At 37.0% G+C, this 20,426-nt stretch overlaps 1 protein-coding gene across 1 annotated transcript in view; it reads right to left on the reverse strand.

Moving 5' to 3' along the window:
• Nucleotides 1-20,426, reverse strand: part of Mamdc2 (MAM domain containing 2) — a 162,956-nt gene that overhangs the window by 11,651 nt on the left and 130,879 nt on the right. Inside the window, exons 10-11 of the mRNA XM_026389255.2 lie at nucleotides 14,857-14,950; nucleotides 13,009-13,161 (exon numbers count right to left, since the gene is read on the reverse strand). Coding sequence (XP_026245040.2) covers nucleotides 13,009-13,161; nucleotides 14,857-14,950 — 247 coding nt within the window. The remainder of the gene's footprint in view (nucleotides 1-13,008; nucleotides 13,162-14,856; nucleotides 14,951-20,426) is intronic.

Consider the following 20,426-nt stretch of genomic DNA (forward strand, 5'->3'; position numbering starts at 1 on the left):
ACATCTATACCTAAAAATAATTTTAACAAATTTGTCAACTGATCAGACTTTGCCCTCTCATGCACAAACAAATAATGCCTTGAGACTACAATTTTTTTTTCTTTTTGACCTGCATATGATATTTCTTTTCCCCAGAAAACAAAAAACAAAAACACCAGAGCTTTATGGAGGGGCAATCCACCTCGCATATGTTCCAAAAGCAGAGAAAAGTCCTGTGTGTTGACAAGCTTTACCCCATTACAGCTTCAAGCTCTGTTTCAGCAAACAAAAGCTGTGGAGGGAAGCCAGGAAATCCCAGCAGCTCCTGTGTTCCTGCACATGAAAGATTCCAGCCTGTGAAAGGGATTATTAACTGGAGAAAACAGATGACTTTCTCTCTGTGGGTCATTGTTCAACATTCAAGATGGGTGTTCCAGTGGATCTACTGAAAGATCAGGGTCCCATCTGTTTTTTGCACGGCAACTGTGATGTGTTGAGATGAACAGACACTAAACAGATCCATAATCCTGAAGTGTGAAGCAGCTGTTCCTCCAGGATCATGACTCTGTCTTGCAGGGCTGGGAAGGAGCCCCAGTGGCCTGAGTGAAGAGGCTCTGAGGAATGAACAGCTAACCACATTCAGTAAGCTGGAAGGGACTTATAATCAGGGCCCAAAGACATCAATGCTCTGGGGAACAACTGCTAGAGGTGTTTCTCTAAGGTTATTCTTTACTTTTGACTCATTTTAAAATCTTGTCATAAACAAGGAGTTAATGTTTAATGGGTATGGATTTCCAATCTGGAAAAGTGAAAAGAAGTTGGGAGACAGATGGTGGTGATGGTTGCAGAACAATGTGAATGTACTTAACACCACTGAACTGTATGCTGAAAAATGGTTAAAACGATAAATGTTATGCATATTTTATGACAGTTTTAAAAAGGCTTATCAAAGAAGCCTTCTCTGTGTAAGATCTGATAATATCAGAAACTAGCATGATAAGATTAGTTATGAAAAGAATGAAGGACACTGGAGCTTTTGAAGATCTGGAGCTAATTCATCAGATGGCTATAGACCAGTTGGGTAGCTTTGCTGCAGGTCTCAATGTCAAAATTGCTCCATGTTTCAATGCCAAAAATTCTTATAAGACAAGGATTTGAGATAGACAGCTATTATAATTCAGTTGCATTTAAAAAGAAAAAACACATTAAATACTTAATTTTGATTTTCTTTTGCCTAACGGCACATTTTTATAAATTGAATTCTCTGATATTTTTGTATTATTGATATTTCACACAAGAAGGGAGTGTTCTTGGAAATGAAGAAGACTCCTGCCTTTACTTGGTAGCAAGCTGGAAGAAAATCTAGTTTCCAGAAATAAGGAAGATCCATCAAAACACTGAACAGCACCACATAAGAAAGTGGTGGTGTCTCTTTCTCTGAAATTAAGAAAATGACGCAGAGCTGCTTTTCTGGGAGGTAGTGGGGTGGGGGACGGCCGGATGACAATCTGTTCTGCTCACTGAGGACTCAGTGGGCTAGGAATCGTGATGACTGAAGTCGTTTTCTCATAGAAATGGGTAGTTATCTGTTGGTTTATTTGTTCTATTGTCATTTGGTTACAAAATCCCTATAAAATTCAGGTCAACCAAAAAACAAAAAAAGTTTACAAAGAATTCTGACAGTGTGGCATCAGACATGTGTTAATAAAATTGCAATGTCCAATGAAACCTCGGGAAGTTTGATAGGACTTGGCATTATCATCTTGTAAATAAATAGCATTTATGTCAGGAAACTTTCTCATTCACAGGATAGAGTTGCTCAAGTAGATGGTGGCAGAACTTGGATAGACAAATCCTTCAAAGTCCACCCCACCTTGATGCAAGTCACTTCTACCTGCTTCAAATGTCTTTCTTAGTTTAATAGGAGTCAAATGGTGGGGCTAGACATTATTATCATTTGTCTTTGGGGTTATTATACTAGAATGACTTGTTCATCAAGTGTTTCTCAAAATTAGTCATATAAATACCACCTTCATATTATTTCTTGTCTACCCATACAACAGTACTTACTACCTGTGCTGTTATTAACTTAACATTTTTCTTTAAATAGATTCTATTTTTTATTGCTTAAATACATTTTTCTAAATAGGAAACTTCATATAAGCATAAAGACAAAAATTTATCCATAAATCTGTGAAATAATGGTTTTGATGTACTGCTTATGTATTTTTCTTATACATGAATATTATTTCTAATTTTTAAAATTACCTCATGGTAATGCAATTTGGGAAACACTGTTGTAATGTTTCTATCAAATCTTTTGATTTCTACTAAGCAATTTTACTAGGGGTCAGAGGCCATGATTTTCTATTTTATAAAAGCATCAGTGACAAAACAATGACTCCAGAAAAGCATTACAGAGATAAACACCAGGTTTCATAAAAGACTCACTAATTGTAAAAATAATGATACCATTCGTTTTAGTTAAACTTATATATTATCAAGTCTCTTCATAAATATAATGTATTAATTATTGCAATCTTAAGAGATTAACAGGATATTACCTATTGTTGTTTTATATATGTGGGAAACTGAGGCCAAGAGCTGTTATGCAATTGTGTTCTGCAGATAGCCGGGATAGAGGCAGCTGTTTATGGTCTGGCCACTAAACTATACCATGCTATATCCTAGAATTTGGAAAACTTAATTACATCATCCCTTTAGTGTGTCAGCAACTGTGATCACCTTGGAATTGCTACATCTGATGATGTATTGATTCTGATACACACACACAGTAACCTGAAATTTTTTGCAGTGTGGCTTTTCTGAACTTCTCTTTTTATTTAATGGATCTATATTGACCGACCCTCTAATGCAGTTATCTGTGAAACAACGTATGTGCTTCTCCCCTTTCTTTTTTCCCCTTGCATGTATTCTTTCAGGTGGAAATTCACACAACGTAAGGATGGGAACTGAAAAGGTAGCATCTGTCTACAGCCACAGGTGTATCCTTTGAAAGTCTCAAAATGCATGACATTAATTCAAAAAGAACCCTCTGGTCACCAATGCCAAACAAATGAACTATAATTATCAGGGAGAAAGATACTGTGTTGCTCGTCCAGAGTTTGAGTCTGTTGTCTCACTAATGTGTGGAATAGGAAGGAAGTTCTGCCACTTTTTAATCCGCCATTATTTTGTTGCCTTTATTTGAAAAGGGGGTATAGAAAAATTGTTAGGACTAAATTCAATAAGTCAACCATGCAGGCAATAGGAAATCTTTTCAGATATGATTTCATTATTGTTTAAAGTGTACATCTGATCATGGGCAAGCTTCTTGTTTCTCAGGTTCCAAGCAGATAATTATTAAAACTCTATTGAATGGACTTCAGTAATATTTCAAATGAGAATGCTTCCTTAGCTGATGTATGATGTATGTCTACCTCTGCATCCTAAAAATTTATTAACCATTATTAATTTGTTTAGTCATTAAAAGTTTTATTATTATTATTATTATTTCAGGATACATCACCTGTTAAAGAGAAATTTCACTGATATTCACCTAAGTGACATTACATTTATTACAATTTGAAGTCCTGGAAATTGAACCCAGGGGCATTCTGCCATTAGTCCACATATCTATCCCTTTTTATTTTAGTTTTGAGACAGGATCTCTCTAAGTTGCCCACCCTGGCTTTGAATTTGCTATCCTCCTGCCTCAGCCTCTGGAGTAGCTGGCATTAAGAAGCATGCTACTGTACCTGGGAATCAGTCACTTTTTTAAAAATATGAAGTAATTGTCAAAGTCATTTCTGTGCTAACTGAATAAAAAAAGTCATTTTTGCAGCACTTTATTACTCTGATAGTTGATATGGATTCTTTGCTTGTCTAAACTTCAGTCAGCCTCCTAAATCTTTTCCTAGGCATTTCTGTATACTTCCTTATAAAGTCCAGTTTTATGAAGAACACGAAGTCAGGATTCCCCCACATCCCAATATTGACATTTGATCACACAGCACAAGTGATCAGATGCCTCATCTTCTACCATATCCCATGTCTGCTTAGGTAAGAATCCTGTTAGTTCCGTTTAACCAGAATTCACCTTACTCTTGATGTTTCCTTTGAGTAATTTTCCATTCATTGAACCCCTTCATACAGAACCTTAGTTCTAAATTTCCATCTGCTCATGCTATATTCAAAGTGAAGCCTAATCTCCCTCCTCCAAGGCAAAAATCCTACAGTAGTGGTCCCTAGGCCTGTTGTGGTCCTGAATAAAATCTCTCTTACCATGCTTTAACAATTATCATTGAAAAATGTTTTTCTTTAACATAATTGTCCCCCATAGTCTCTTAGGCAGTTTATAGCCAAAGGCTGTGTAAATTTTAACATTGTCCTATCACTCCTTGCCAAAGAACAGAACACATAATCTCAGATACCGCAAGACCTTGGGTAGAATAGTCAGAAAATATCAGCAAAAGAATACAGTTGTAAGAGGGCAGAGACACAAAGATTTGAAATGATTCAAATACTGTGATTGGTTGGCTTATACAACAGAATGAGCAAATGTCTTCAAATTTTGAGTAAAAGAATCATGTTAAATAAGTGATACTAAAAAGTGAAATACCAGTGACAGCCCCTTTAGTTCTCTGAATAACTTGTAGGATGTTTATACTCCACCAAGAAAACTTAAGTAAAAAAAATGGGTAGTTTTGTTGTTGTTTTGGTGGGAGGGAGGAGGGAATCTCTTTTGAAGCTGAGAGTTTTCCAAGCAGCAAGCACTGGAGGAACCAATATTCAAGAGAAAACAGAGGGTCAACAAAATGAGTTCAGCATTCTGTGGGCTGCTTTGAGACATTTGCCCACTGACCTCAGAAGCTGAGTAGAGAGCACTTGCCAAGGAACAGAGAAACCAACTACTCTCAGTAGGTTGAGAGAATAACAGGAGTCTAGGTGCTGCCAAAGCATCCAGGGCTCACAGGGCCAAGTTTTGTGAGAAAAGAAGAGGGACAGAAAAGAGATCTCATCACTTGGCAACCTTCCTTTGAGGCATTTACCAAATTTTAACTAGCAGAGAGCAAGAGTTAAGAAGACAAATGCATTTCACAGTGGAGTCTTCACCATCTCCCCAGCTAAGGAGGCAAAAATTGAAGTTTGAGACAGTCTAGGGAGGACATCCCCCAACTAAACTCCAGAGTTTAGTTTGGGAGACTATATCTGGGGTGTTGAGAGAACTAGAGGTAGACCCAGCAAAACAGAAGAGCAGCCCTACCATAAGTTGGCTCAATTCTGGTTGGACTGAAGGGACGACTTCATTCTAGTTGTCTATTTGAGAGTAGGCTGCATCCTCTCTGGAGGAAAACACCGTCACTCAATGGTTCTATAATTTTCATCCATGATGTCTAGTATCCAAATATTTTTATCAGACATTTTAAGAAGCAGGTATAAGGAAACCAAACTCCATATGAAGGAAACAGGTATCCCACATATGCAGTTGTCACACAAAGACTGTAAAATAATTATGGCTAATGATTTAATAATATCAGTGTTTAGTAATATGTTCAAGGGGCTTGGGGTGTAGCTCAGTGGTAGAGTGCTTGCTTAGCATGCATGAGGCACTGGGTTCAGCGCTAGCACTGAAAAATACACAAACACACACACACACACACACACACACACACACACACGTATGTTTAAGAAAATAGATGGTAAGATGGAGAATTTCACCAAAGAACTTGAATCTATTAAAAAGCAAATTATGGATGAGGGTCGGGGGCGGGCAGGATGAAGCTTTTGGAACAGTGGCATAAAAACTTCTAAAAATCTGCTCCTCCATAAAAGTAATGAGAGCACTAGCAAAAATTGCCAAAATCAACTTTTATAGAGCTCCAAGAATTAACTGAAGGCTTGCAGCAATTCAAGGCTGCTTGTTCAAGAAAAATGATTGAATCTTGGAAAGACCAGTGACCTCTCACTTGCCCTCATTCCATCCCGTCTCTCCTACTGTGTGATAGACTTGAAAACGAAATGCTCTAAAACTAAGACATCTGCAGAGAACAGTAGTTGAGCAACCTTTGGGAGGGGAAGAATAAATGTGGAACTTCCCAAAAGCTCCATTTCTGGATAATTAGCATTGTTTGACCTGTATGACATCTAACTGAAGTACTCCATTCCCAGGGCTTGTCTTTCTTTAACCTGATATGATGTATTGATTCTGACAGATACACGATAGCCTGACATATTTGTAGTGTGGCTTTTCTTTTTATTTAATGGACATATATTGACTGACCATCTAATGCAATTATCTATAAAACAGCTTTGAATGCCTCTCCTCTTTCTTTCATTTTCCCCCCTTGGATGTGTTTTTCCAAATGTAGATTGACAGGCTTTAAGGACAGGAATTGAAAAGATAGAATCCACTGAGATGCAACCTAATAAATGCCTTTTCTTGGGCCCAAGCCAAGTGCCACTGTGTTCAGTCTTCAAGGCAGTGGCTTCTGCAGTCATTCCTGGATCACTTAGCACCCATGAGAATGCCACCCAGAAATGAGGGAGGCTTAGGAAGTCAATGCTGAGTGGACACATACCTCTGGCCAATGGGGGATACAAGTCTATGGACAAACACTTCCCCCTTTCTCACCCTAGTTGGTGGTTGTGAGATATACTGAAACACAGCTTCTTAGATGTTTCCGCAGAATCATGCAGCCTGTTGGACATAGTAGTGGCCACATCAAGAATTCATCCTTATTTCAGCTCTTCTTCTTTTCTTGATTTACAGCCTTTGTAAAAGGAGCATTCTGCTTCTTGGAATCCTGTCTCCAAATCTCCTACAAGTTTACATTTTAGATCCCACTTTCTTGGGAATCCTGGCTGACAGTATATTACATGCCAGCCAAGTAAGATTACTTAGAGTCCCCAAAAGCTGTCCCACTGCTCAATGGCTCCTAATCTCACACCTGCTTTTCCCTCATCCTGAAATGCTTCCTTATTCCTGATCATTCCTGATGAACTCCAACTCATCCTTTGAGACACTCCCAAGGGCAGCTAGCTGTCCTGTGTAGTTCCTTCATCTCTAGCATTTCAGCATTATTACTTTACTTGTTAAAATTCTGAGGCATTTGTGCATTATTTGGTGCATAATGTATAGTGGGTGCTTAGGAAATATGAAATGAATTGAGGGACCCTGGACTCTGTAATATTAATGAATGCTTCCCAGTTCTAAGATGTTTGATTCTTCTGTACATGTAGCCTCTGATGCTAGTGGCTTTAACAAATAAAGAGCGTTTGAAAGGTGCCTTTGTTTGCATATGCTTTAATTTTTGAATGGGTAGCACTTGTCACCTTGTGATCCGAGAGCCAATTCATCACATAGCTCTCACCAGGAGAGACCAAAACAAAAGGAAGCCATTCTGTGTGTGTAGGTTATTCAACAGGTGCATGGGTTGCAGTGCTGGAGTTAAACATACAATACCGACACACAGACCCTAGAAGTATCTCAGAAAAAAATTAGATTCTTTCAGCTGGATGAATGTCTAGAAAGTCCAAAAATACAATTGGTTTGAATATGGCTTTTTAGAGAGGAAACAAACTCTCTTTTTTCACTTCCCCTTTGATTTGAGGAGTGGTTAGGGGTGAATTTATGCTGTAATGTGAAAAGATGATGTGATTTTCCCATATAAGCTGTCACAGTCATTCTGGGCCAGGTATGGTCTCTAAGTATTATGTAGGCTGTGAGACTCTGATGAGGCAGTGTGGATAGAATATGGTTATCAGAGCCACACGAACATGAAATTCAGTGCCCACTCTACCAGTTACTACTGTGTGACCATGGAAGGGCACTTAATTTCTCTGAGTTTCTGTTTCTTCTTCTGAAAAATGGGACCTTTCTCTTACTTCACAGGCTGTGGTAAGAACACAAAGATTTCCAGTACTGTGCCTACCCAGGGTAAGTATGCAATAAATTATCACTAACTTTATTATTTCTACAAGTAAAAAATGATTATGAAAGCAATTAATTTTATTACTTTTTTGTGCAGTGCTGAGACTTGAACCCAGGATCCAGTTCATGCTACACAAATGCTCCACTACTAAGCTATGTTCCCTGCCTCATTATTAAAATAATTTTTAATATGCTTTTTCTGTGTGTGTGTGTGTGTGTGTGTGTGTGTGTGTGATAATGGGGATTGAACTCAGGAACCATTTCGAATGAGCTGCATCCCCAGCCCTATTTGTTTATTTAGAGACAGGATCTTGCTAAATTGCCCAGATTGAACTTGGGATTCTTTTGCCTCAGCCTCCCAAGTTACTGGAATTACAGTGTGCACCGCTGCACCTGGCTTTATTAAAGTAGTTTTAAGAACAACAACAACAAATCTTTTTTTTTTTTTTTTACCCAATGCTACATGATCTATAGATACCTGGGGCACAGCATAGCAAAATTTGTTTTATCATTTGCATTGTTGCACATGGAAATAAAAAGATATAATCTGAAAAGATTTTATTTAATTAGAAAACCGGACGGTGTCTTGAGACTCCCTTGGAAATTTATACTGAAGCAGGTAAAATAAAGAATGAAGAAGACAGACCATAGGAGTAGTTTACTTTAAAAACTCAGCATTCTCTAGGTTGCATACCAGAGAATTTCATTTAATGCATCAAGTATTCACTGGCAATAAATATTGAACACACTAAGAAGTTTTTGCATTCAATTTTTGCTGTAAAGTTTCATTCCAGCCATCTGAAACATCCTTTCAAGTTTTCAGAGAGACAAAGCAAACACAACCACATCATTTTCTTTAACAAAGATATATCACATTACTTAAAATATGTCCCCAGAAGCTAGGAATAATGTTAATAAAGGAATAGAACTATGAGTAATTTAATATCTATTATATATGCTTCGTTAGGTTTTCATAAATTTTGTGTAGTCGGGGAGGAGGTAAAAGATGGTCTACAAGTCAAACAAGCTCAGACAATAAAATTATTTTAGCATAAATACTTGAGGAACAGGACAAGGGCTAGGGTTTCAGCCATTAATTTGAAAGAGTTTACTAACCTGCACCTTCACTGGTAAGTCTGCTGTACTAACTCCTGGGAGACAGTCTGCTATGGGTTAAATTGTGTATCTCCAAAATATCTATGCTGAAGCCCTAACCCCAGTATCTCTTAAGGTAACCATGTTTGGAGATAGGACCTTTAAAGAGGGAAATAAGTTTTAACTTAATTTTAACCCCATTTTTATGGGGTTGTATGGGTGGGCCCCAATTCAACATGGCTTATATGAAGATGGATATCATGGCGGAGAGGAAAAGCCAGCATGTGGACATAGCAAGAAGAGAGCCATCTGCAAGTCAAAAAGGAGTCAGAGGAAACCAACCCTGCTGCCAACTTCAACTGGACTGGTCTATGAAATTTGGTAAATAAGTGAGAAGCTATAATTATTCTCATTTTCTAGATAACGAGCCTGAAACTTGGAAATTTCAAGCAACTTTCTCCTTTGTGTGTGTGTGTGTGTGTGTGTGTGTGTGTGTGTGTGTTGCTGGGGACTGAACCCAGCACCTTATGCATATGAGGCAAGCACTCTACCAACTGAGCTATATCCCTTAAGCAACTTTCTCAAGCCACATATTTAGTGAGTGAGGAGCTCTGGATCATCCCAACTCCAAAGCCTGGGGGTCTATTATAACACTGCTCTGGTGCTGTCCTTGCCCTTTTGGGGGACTCCTTCCACTCCACTATTTACTACTTTTGTTCTGCTCTTCCTTTCAAGTCATTCTATGGCCTTTGTTATCAGAGTATTCCCCTATAGTAATCCACCATAATGTGATCTATCTTCAGTAGCCTCTCTTACCTCTTATTGCTTGCTTTCTTAGGAACCCTAAGAAAAGGAAGAAAAACTACCAACTCTCTCCCAGGAAAAATGCACATACATGCAGTATCTTGATCTCACTTATTCTTGATTTTTCTCCATTCCTCTTCCCACTATCATACTTTTAGGGATCTTGATAAATAAATGGTTAATTACTCTTATATGTGTCAGTGAAGGCTTTTAGATTCATTCATTTATTCATTCATTCACTCATTTCATAGACATTTTTGAGTGTATATTGTATATGAGACACAACACTAAGTCCTGTGGGGATTCAAAATGAGTTTTACAATACTCTGTTTTCAAGATGTTGCCAATCAGAGACAATAAGTTTCAATTTTTGGTATTGTTTTGGAATTCTCTTTCTACTAGATTCACTGTTTTAAGTCTGAGATTACAGATGCTACCTTGTTACCATGATAGTAGATCCTGTCTGAGATTAGAGCCAATTCAGAAAAACTAACACAGAGAGGTACAGAGAATGAAACTGTCTCATTCATGATAACATAGTTCTAACCCTGGCATCAAGCTGTTACTGAAGCTATACTGGACTAACTATACTGGTGATACTGGCCTCTTTCTTTTACAAAGACCAATAAAGGATTCCCTCTGCACTTAAGTCAATTCCAGTTCTGTTTTCTGTTACAGGCTACCAATACAATACAGGCTACCAAATATAAGACTTTCTATTTATCATTTTAACTTGCTTATCTCTTTTCCAGATACTGGGGTGACTCATAGCTACTTTGAGCCTTTGATACTTTCCAGTATCATAGATTCTTTGAGCTCCCTTAGAATTTTCTACTCAGTGCTGAAGGTGGGCATCTGGTCTACCTCTGGCCCAAGGCTGAATCTCTGAATCTCATCTTTCACTGAAATACCGCTGTTATAGAATCTGCTGAAGCAGCAAGAGGAAAAGAGAAATCAGTAGTTAGACCAGTCTGTACATCTTCTTAGTCCAGAGTGCATTAGGATGGAAGTCAAATGGACCCTTATTAGGAAGGTGGCTAGGACCAAGTGTTCTTCAAAAAAAACCTAAGCTAAAACTTTCAGAATGAACCCAAACAGAAAAACCTAGATGGGTTGGACCTCTATAGTGCAAGTACTAAGGGGAAAATGGATGGTCAAAGAGGGTTAGCCAGAGAGCACACTGAAATGGTAAGATGCAGAAGTTCTCAAGAGAGCCAGTGTCTAGACATTGCCATAATAAAGGTCGGTCAATAAGCTAGAAAGAATTTAAAATAGTGCTAAATATCTTTAAAGTTCTTTTATTTTAATTCCTGCTGTATCTGTCTTGACTAAAGGATCATGAAGATGGAGAACAGGGGGGGAGGTGAAGCACCTCAAGTGAAAGAATAGGCAGTTCCTCCCTGGTCACCCAAACTATTTGGCAGGCTCAGGCTGAGGGAAAGAGAGCAGGTTCAACTGAACGAGACATAGAAGTTTTGATTTGGGCTCAACTTGAATTCATGACCACTCTAATATCTCAATAGGGCCCAGAAGCTAAAGGATTTGCTGAGGGGCAGGCCAGGTAAAATTTTTAGAGTATGTTTTAAAAGAGTGAAGAGAAAACAAAGCTGTTTGTGATTGAAACTACCAAGTTTATCCAATCAACAAACAGGTTATACTGCAGTTGCCCTGTGGTTTGTCCACAGGCTTATCCTGAAGTAGGCTATAAGACACAGCACAGTGTTACAGCTCCTCTGTAAGGAGTAAGGATAGTTGAGGAAGTAGTTCTATGAGCTTAGTGTTGGGGAGAGTTCTGCTTTTCTAGACCAAATGTGGTGCTTTGATCCAAAGTGATATACCAAATGAATGCAGGGACATCAGTGTGAAAGGCTCACTGATGTGGTTTACCATTGCTAATACATAGCAATAACACCAAGAACAACTTTAGTAGTGTTTTTGCAGTTTATACATTTTTTACAGAAAATGAACCCCTGGTTATCTACACTCCAAAGAGACCTTTCCTTCCATTTTTACCTTAGGAACTCTGTGAATTCTGTAACATAGATACACTTTTCATCTTTGTTTCAGCTACTAGAAAGCTTGGAGTCAAACTAATATGTCCCCTTTCCTGTCTGCCAGTATATCTTCTATGCTACGGCTCAGTCCTGGCTCCAGTTTGATTTTGTCATTCTATTATTTTTCAAAAATATTTTTAGTTGTAGATGGATACAATACCTTTATTTTATTTATTTATTTTTATGTGGTGCTGAGGATCAAACTCAGTCCCTCATGTGTGCTAGGCAAGCGCTCTACCATTGAGCTACAGCCTTAGCCCTCCTTCTATTATTTTTAAACCTACTTCTAATTCACACAGCTTTGCGTGCCTATTTTCTTTTTTTTCTGGGTTTCCAAGAAACTTACTTAATAAGACTTTTACAAGATCTAGAAACCTGCCCTTTTAACAAGCTTTTGATTAAAAGTGTGGTTTAGGGAAGCAATTTTAACCTTCATTTTGTGTCAGATTACATAATACAATAAAATTAAATTAAAAGTCAATTAAAACAAAAAAAAACTTTTTTTGCAAATTATTAATAGATACCTAAACTCAATCTGGCTTGGAAAATGAAATAAAAATATATATAATTGTATTCATAAGATAAGTGTGCTAAATCAAAAGCTATACAATAATGAGGCATTAAAGGTCAAATCCAAATACAAAGGAAGATACTCCTCTGAATTCCCATGTTTCATTGAGCATCAAAACCGCCAATTTTTTGGTTCTTTTCTTGTACATTATTCTGTATCCATATTCTCTGCATCTGATTGGAACCCTGGATTTTATTTTATTTTCTGTGTGACATTCTCCACAGATATATATCATTGGCTGCTGCTTTGGGGACTGAATGTCCTTCTGGATGTCCATAGCTAATACTTATACAAGCACAGAGACTTTTCTCCATGTTTCTAAACAGAACCTCTGTGCCTATCTTTTGTAAGCCCTTTTATTCTTTTTGCAGCAATTATACATAATCAGTATTACGAACCGAAAGGATGATTTACAATGCATCCATTGAATTATTCTCTGTGTGTAGGATCACAGGTGCAGTTGATTCTCAAGACAAGATATAAATTCACACATTTCAAAATGCAGTAAACGACCCCTAGGATGCTAGTTTAGAAGGTTTTCTTAGGAAACAGCACCATGTGGCATAACTCACCTACCCCAGTAGTGTGATCTCCCTTAGGTCCTGTGTAGGAAGTAGGAGTTTCTCCCCTCCTCCTGTGCCAGCTGCTCCGGTTTCTTTTCTCCTGCGTAAATGCACATTCATCTTGATCAAATGTACACTCTCCAGGTGGAGGTGGAAGTCTCTCTGCAAGGAAACAGCAGGTGTTGCAATTGCTGAGACACTTCCAATGAATATGCATTCCATGGCCCCCTGGCAGCCCACTCTGCATGTCTGAGTGTTTTCTGGTCATATGCCAGGCATATGGAGAGGCAGCCCCCTTCTGGTGGTTCACCTACACCAAGCTCTTGCTTCCAGTTACTGTCTGAACCCCACCATGGGTCTTGCCAGAGGCAGAGGATAATCAGAAATCTAGACCAAAAATATTGGGATACTCTAAGAAAAGTTCTCCCATTTGGGAATTTATCTGTGTGAAAGAGCTTATGAAGCTCTGAAAATTGGGGGTAAATTGCTTTTTTTGAAATATGAAAAATAATAAAATTGCATAATGCTGGTGATTTCTTCAGAAATTCACAATGAGTGAAGGATATCCTCATAGTAATTCAATAGCTGCTTTGGAGGAAGAGACAAATGAGAGAACTAAATATAGTTTTGGAGGGGAAACAAATGGCCCTTTCTCTGTGCTTCAGTATTCTTATCTATAATGTGGGAATAGTAATGGTATTATTCACATAATGAGTTTGTGAGGAATGAATGAGATGATGTATGTCAAGTATTTAGAGCATGAAGTTCTCAGTAATTATTAGCAAAATAAATATTTGGAATTTTATTTTGTTGCCTAGAGCCTTATTTTTCATTCCTAAAGACAAATACTCAATTTTAACGCTGTCTTTAATTCCTTGAATATTATTATCATTACACTAGTGCTACCTCCTAAGTTGGGGCATCATTGGTTAACCTTTATTGTACTTTCCTACATCCAGATTCTTAGCAAAATTTTAAATAGATAGCCTGTCTTTATATTTCTTGTGTGTTAATTATTTTACTTCATTTTATTTTATATACAGTACTAATTAATGAAGGCTCATTCCTCTTCTATGTCCCAAGTTGTAGGTATTTTTATCTGTATTGTTCTTGCAGGATCTCAGAAATTAAGGGAATACAAACAAATTGTCTTTTAATTAGGTAAACAAGAATATTATTCTCCAGTACCAGGTTGATTCTACAATTTGCCTATTTGTTGAAGAGATGGCAATCCCATGGTTTAGGGTGCAATGTAGTTAGATTCAGACAAATGATCTGGCTTGTGTTGGGCTCCATTTTCTCACTGGACATCATGTCCAACATGCAGCTAGCTACCATGACTTTATTTTGTCACTATCATCAATGCTTGGGCTATTGTTTCAGTGTCATTTGATTTACTTAGGAAATATTATTCTGTTACAATTTAAAAATTATACGTTTAGCAAGTATCTGTGAAATAAGAATTTCATCAATATGACTTAAAATGCATTCTGTAAGATGACTATGAAAAAAAACAATACTAATGAGAACAGAAGACATTTGTTTTTAAGGCACTGTTCTGTGCCAAGTTCTAGGCTAGGGAATGTATGCGTATTATCCTCAGTATTCAAGTAGATATTACTATCTCCCTTACAAATGAGAAAAAAAGGGTTAAGTCCCATGTACCAAAAAACATTTGTACATTTGGATCATTATTTCTAAATTCCAAAGCCTACTACAAAGCTCTATAGAGAGGGATTTCTGTCAACAAAAGCAAAGGCTGGACTAACATAGATTCAATGTATGATTTTCTTATAGAAAAGAGAAGTGTCTCTGACAGGTGAGGGAGACAAACAGATGAAATGACTGCCCTCTTACCTGGAGACCAGCAGCTTCCCAGTTGTATTGTAATATCATCCAGGGCCACAAGACCACAGTCCCAAAAACTTTTGCATAGGCTCATAAAAACCACCTGCAATTCATAAATATAAAGTTATGAATTCTGTTAGCTGAAAATTGGAAACTCTTAGAACATGAGATTTACTTGGCACAACAGGCATGCATAAGCAGTTGTAAATGCCTCTTAATTGCCCGTAGGAGGAACAGGACAGTGGCATGAAGAACAGTTACCATTTATATGTGACCCTGGAATTAGTCATATTATTTTAAGCAGAGTCAACATCACAATATTGTGTATACTTGTGCAAAAAGTTAGAGACATTCTTTAAAGAATGGAGAGTAAAAGTGAGGAAAGTAAGAGGTTAACTGGGTGACAGAGAAAAGCCTGTGAGGTTTTAAATATCTTCCCTAAATAATCCACAAAGTGCATACAGAGTTGATGGTTTTCCAAGCATTTTTCAAACACTTCCAGTACAAACACTATTGATTTTTTTGGAAATGACTTTCTGGCAATGTGCTTTATTCACATTATGAATGAAGTCCCAGTGATTTGCCATCTGGAGGTTTATGTTCTATTTCCAAGGCAAAGATCTATGTCCCCAGCTGGTATTGCTAATAAAAGCCCTAACCAAAGTTATTTTATCAGTCCAAACATTTTTATTGTTGTATGTGAAGGAAAAACAAATCTATAGCATAAGTTATGAAATTCAGTGTGTGTGTGTGTGTGTGTATGAGAGAGAGAGAGAGAGAGAGAGAGAGAGAGAGAGAGAGAGAGAGAAAGGAAGAGAGGGAGAATAAATATGTTTGTGGGATTTCTTCCCATTATGTCATTTTAAAGGGTACTTTTCATATATAGAATGACCAAAGAGGCACTTATTAAAACATTTGTATTAGGTTTTCACTGTACTTTGTATTAGGTTTGTACTTGTAGTTACAAACCTTCTTTGTGGGTATAACTTAATATTTAATTAATGCAAGGTCATACTGTTCATGTTCAACCCCTCAATTACAAATCTCAATTCAAAGACAAAGAAAGATGTGACAGAAGCTAAAACTCACCTTATAGATAATAAGAACATATGGCTTTATTTTTAGGTTCTAATATTCAAAATGTTATGGCTTGAATTTCTGTTATCAGTAGTGTCCCTTTATACTTTGATGATGAGATTCATTAGAATATATATATATATATATATATATATATATATATATATATATATATATTTGCTGGGGATTGAACCCAGGACCTCATGCATGTTAGGCATGCACTCTACCATTGAACCACATCCCAGCCCTAGAATACAGAGTTTATTTTAATAGAAAAAATTTAAAATCATATGACAGCTTACCACTATACAAAATATAAAATGTCTTAAGCTGAGATCCTCAGAATAATTCTAATTGTATGATGTAGAAAGGTTTACTTGCACTGTATTTTTATCAGTTTAAATAATAAATAGGATGGTACGGTGATGTAACAATGCATAACTAGCTTTTTTTTTAATTTTTATTTTTATTGGTTGTTCACAACATTACAAAGCTCTTGACATATCATATTTCATACATTAGGTTGAAGCTTTGTATATTTATAAAGAACAAAATTATGGGTTTTTGTTGTTTGTTTATCTCTTAAATTTTCATCTTTAGAGATTATATTCAAATTTATAAAATATTTTACTTGAGGGTTTATGCTTGGGAATTTCCAAATGAGGAGAAGGTAAAGGTCTGAACGCTACCACATTTTATCAGTAATTCTTATTGTTATATGGGAAAGAATATTAATCTGTCTCATAATTTATTGAACTAAATGTGCTGTAGAGAGAAAGCCTTGACTTTCCTTTCGTCAGCTTTAAAGTCCATTTTTCATAAAGAGAGTTAAAAAGTACATTTGCAAAATGAATATGAAGTAGTGAAAGGATTCACCATGTAAATCTTTCCCTGCATTAAAATTCAAACAATTGGAATGGTAATATATTTGAAAGAGGAGGAATATTAACATGCTTTCATATGTTTACTATAGCATTATTTTATAATGACCATAAAACCAAACAAGGATGCAAACAAGGAAATGAAATAACACACAGTTCCAAAAGGAGAGAAAATAAACTCTGAGACATGGGGAGGGAGGGGGAAAGTTCTGAGGAGTGATATTGGCCAAATTATGCTGTTATATTGTGTATTGTGTGCATATACTAATAGGTAACAACAAATCCCATCAATACATACAACTATAATGCACCAACAAAAAATGTGGGGGAGAAACAGAAACAATAAAAAAACTATGATACAACATCTAAGAAATAGGGCCTTATTAAGTCCAAAAGCTTGTGAATATTATTCAGTTGTACGGAAATAAATTCCTCTCAAACTATTAAGTGGAAAAATATGGTTAGAGTAAATAAAGTAAAAATGAAATAAAATAAGACATAATCATACCTAAAACATCTAAAACTTCAGTGTGGGTATAGCTCAGTGGTAGACTACTTTCCTAGCATGTTCATGGCTCTGGTTTCTATTCCCAGAATCACACAAAAATAAATAAAAATAAAAACTAAATAAAAAAAGAAATACATGCCAGCAGCTTAGGAGGCTGAGACAGGAGGATCGTGAGTTCAAAGCCAGCCTTAGCAATAGCGAGGTGCTAAACAACTCAGACCTTATCTCTAAATAAAATAGAAAATAGGGCTGGGGATGTGGCTCAATGGTTGAGTGCCACTGAGTTCAATCCCTGGTACCTCCCCCACAAAAAATAAAAAAATAAAAATAAAAATACATGGAAAATATCCGGACAATTTATCAAATGTATAGTAATTACATTAAGCTCCCTGAGTGTGGTGGCACATGTCTGCAAAGACAGCTACTGAGGAGACTGATGCAGAATAATCACAAGTTTGAGACCAGCCTGGGTAACTTAGTGAGACCCTGTCTCAAAATAAAAAATAAAAAGGGATGGTAATATAGTTAACAGTAAAGCACCTCTTAGTACAATCCCCAGTACTAAAAAGAAGAGAAGAAAAGAAAAAGAATTATGTTAGGGTCATAAAATTATGGACACTTAACAGCTTCCTTCCATTTTCTAAACATTGTGTAAGTTATATTTATATTTGAACAATAGTAAAAAGAATCAAGATAGCTATAATTAAGATGTAGAATAAGGAGTTAGTATTTCCTACATTGGAATGGTTTGTTTGTTTATTGGTACCGAGGTTGAAGCCAGGGGTGCTTAACCACTGATCCACGTCTCCAGCCATTTTTTATTTTTTATATTTTATTTGGAGACAAGGTCTTGCTAAGTTGGTCAAGGCCTTGCTATGTTGCTGAGGCTGACTTTGAACTTGTGATCCTCCTGCCTCAGCCTTCAGCATGGCTGGGATTACAGGTGTGTGCCACCATGCTTAGCTGGCATGGTTTATTATGGTAGTTGTCAGGTACATATGTCTATTTAAATTAAAATTAAATAAAATTAATTTAAACAATCACATTAGCCACATGAAAAACACTCAATACTGCAGCCTCACATAGCTAGTAGCTAACTGAATTGAACATAGGAGATATGTAACATTTCCTCATTGCAGAAAGTTCTGTTGGATAGATCTCCCTGGTTCCTGTGCTCATCCCAAATAACCTGTGACTGCCACAGTGGGTTGAATGAAATATTAAAGATGTTTTGGACAACTGCAGGCCACTAGGCTGTTCTTATAGCTTTCTCCATACCTAGAACACTAGCCAGGTCATCTGTTGTTCTGTCTGATAAAAGATCCCCAAAGTCAGTAATCTATTGACTAGACTCAAACAATGTCTCAGGCCTCAAGTTTGTTTATTGTTGTCGGTCAGCATTACACCATGCAAAAGAAATATGACCAGATCAGCTTGTCTGGTCTGACACATCAGATTTTCCACCTACCTGTTGACAATGCTCACACTATCAGCTCCAATTTGGGGGATTAATCTCTGACTTGTTTACAGATTATTTTAAAAAGACAATGTTTATGTCAGTTTAGGCAGAATTTCAAAGCAAGCAGAACATGTCTAAAGAGGGGGGAAATGTCTAAAAAGCTTGAATGTATATTAATATCTTTGTAAGAAGGGGAAGATGGAAGATGGGAGAAAGTGATGTCCCTTAGACAGGTGACCCTGATCTTTGCAAATCTCTTTTTTTTAAAAAAAATTTTTTTTAGTTGTAGTTGAACCTAATACCTTTATTTTATTCATTTATTTATATGTGGGGCTGAGGATCAAACCCCGGGCCTCACACATACTAGGTGAGTGCTCTACCGCTGAGCCACAAACCCAGCCCCTGCAAATCTCTTAAAAGTTAGGACAAATAAAATTTTTGTAAATTGATCTGTTTCAGTGCATTAAAAGGTCTCGGTCCTTAGGTACTAGAGATACTTTAAATTTTTTGTTTTGATGAAGAATATTCATTATTGAGAAAACCTACCTAGATCAACTTTGGATACACAAATAAGCAGTAGCTGAAGAGCTATATGACTACTTTTTTCAAATATTTTGTAGTTGTATATGGACAGAATGCCTTTAGTTTGTTTATTTTTATGTGGTGCTAAGGCTCAAACCTGGTGCCTCACACATGCTAGGCAAGGGCTCTGCCAGTGAGCTATAGCCCCAGCCCAGCTATATGACTATTTTGCAAATAATAAAGTCAGATAAGGATTAGCAGTATTACCTGGCTCAGGGTTTCACACATGCTAAGCGTGAACTCCATATGCAACCTTTTTATTATTTCATTTTGAGATAGGGTCTTGCTAATTTGCCCAGGCTGGCCTTGAACTTTGGATCCTCCTGCTTCAGCCTCCTAAATAGCTGGAATTACAGGTGTGTGCCATTGTGCCCAACTTAATCTACTATTTACTGTACTAAAAATACATATTGTATATCCTCTTTTATCCACAATAGGTATTTCAATCGCAGCATGATTAATGTTTTGGAGCCAGATTACTCTTCACTGTGGGATGGCCTATATATTGTGGAATGTTTAGCAGCATCCCTGGCCTTGACTTGAAGCTGATGAATGGAAGAACTCACTCTTAGAGAGGTTGGGCTAGAAAGAATAAAATGAAGGTAGAAAGGAGACAAAAAGAAGGACAAGGACAATATACCTTTAATCTGAAAGCATTGTGCTAAAATTCCTCACAACTTCACTCCCCAAGCCTATTCTCTCTCCCAGGCTGGTCAATCCCACATTTCTGGGAAATCTACAAATCTTTACTCATAGTGTTAAAGTTACTGAAATTTTACCCACGTTTCAAAATTTCCCTGTGCACTGTTAATTAGCTCACTAATACATGTGCTTTCAGAATAGATTGAACAAAGGGAGTATGAAACCTGTAACGTATGGTATGTTCCCAGAAATCTGTAATATAAAGTACTTTTCCAATGTTTTATCTATTGATCAGATAATAGAGAAGATGTCATCCAAGGATCCTGAGAACTGCCAGAACACCATAATCATCTTATGATCACCACACTGATGTCATCCCCACATACATGCCCATGCCCACCCCTTGCCAAGTTTCCTTTATAAGACAAGC

The sequence above is a fragment of the Urocitellus parryii genome, chromosome 4 (genome assembly GCF_045843805.1).
Source record: "Urocitellus parryii isolate mUroPar1 chromosome 4, mUroPar1.hap1, whole genome shotgun sequence".
Lineage (NCBI taxonomy): Eukaryota > Metazoa > Chordata > Mammalia > Rodentia > Sciuridae > Urocitellus > Urocitellus parryii.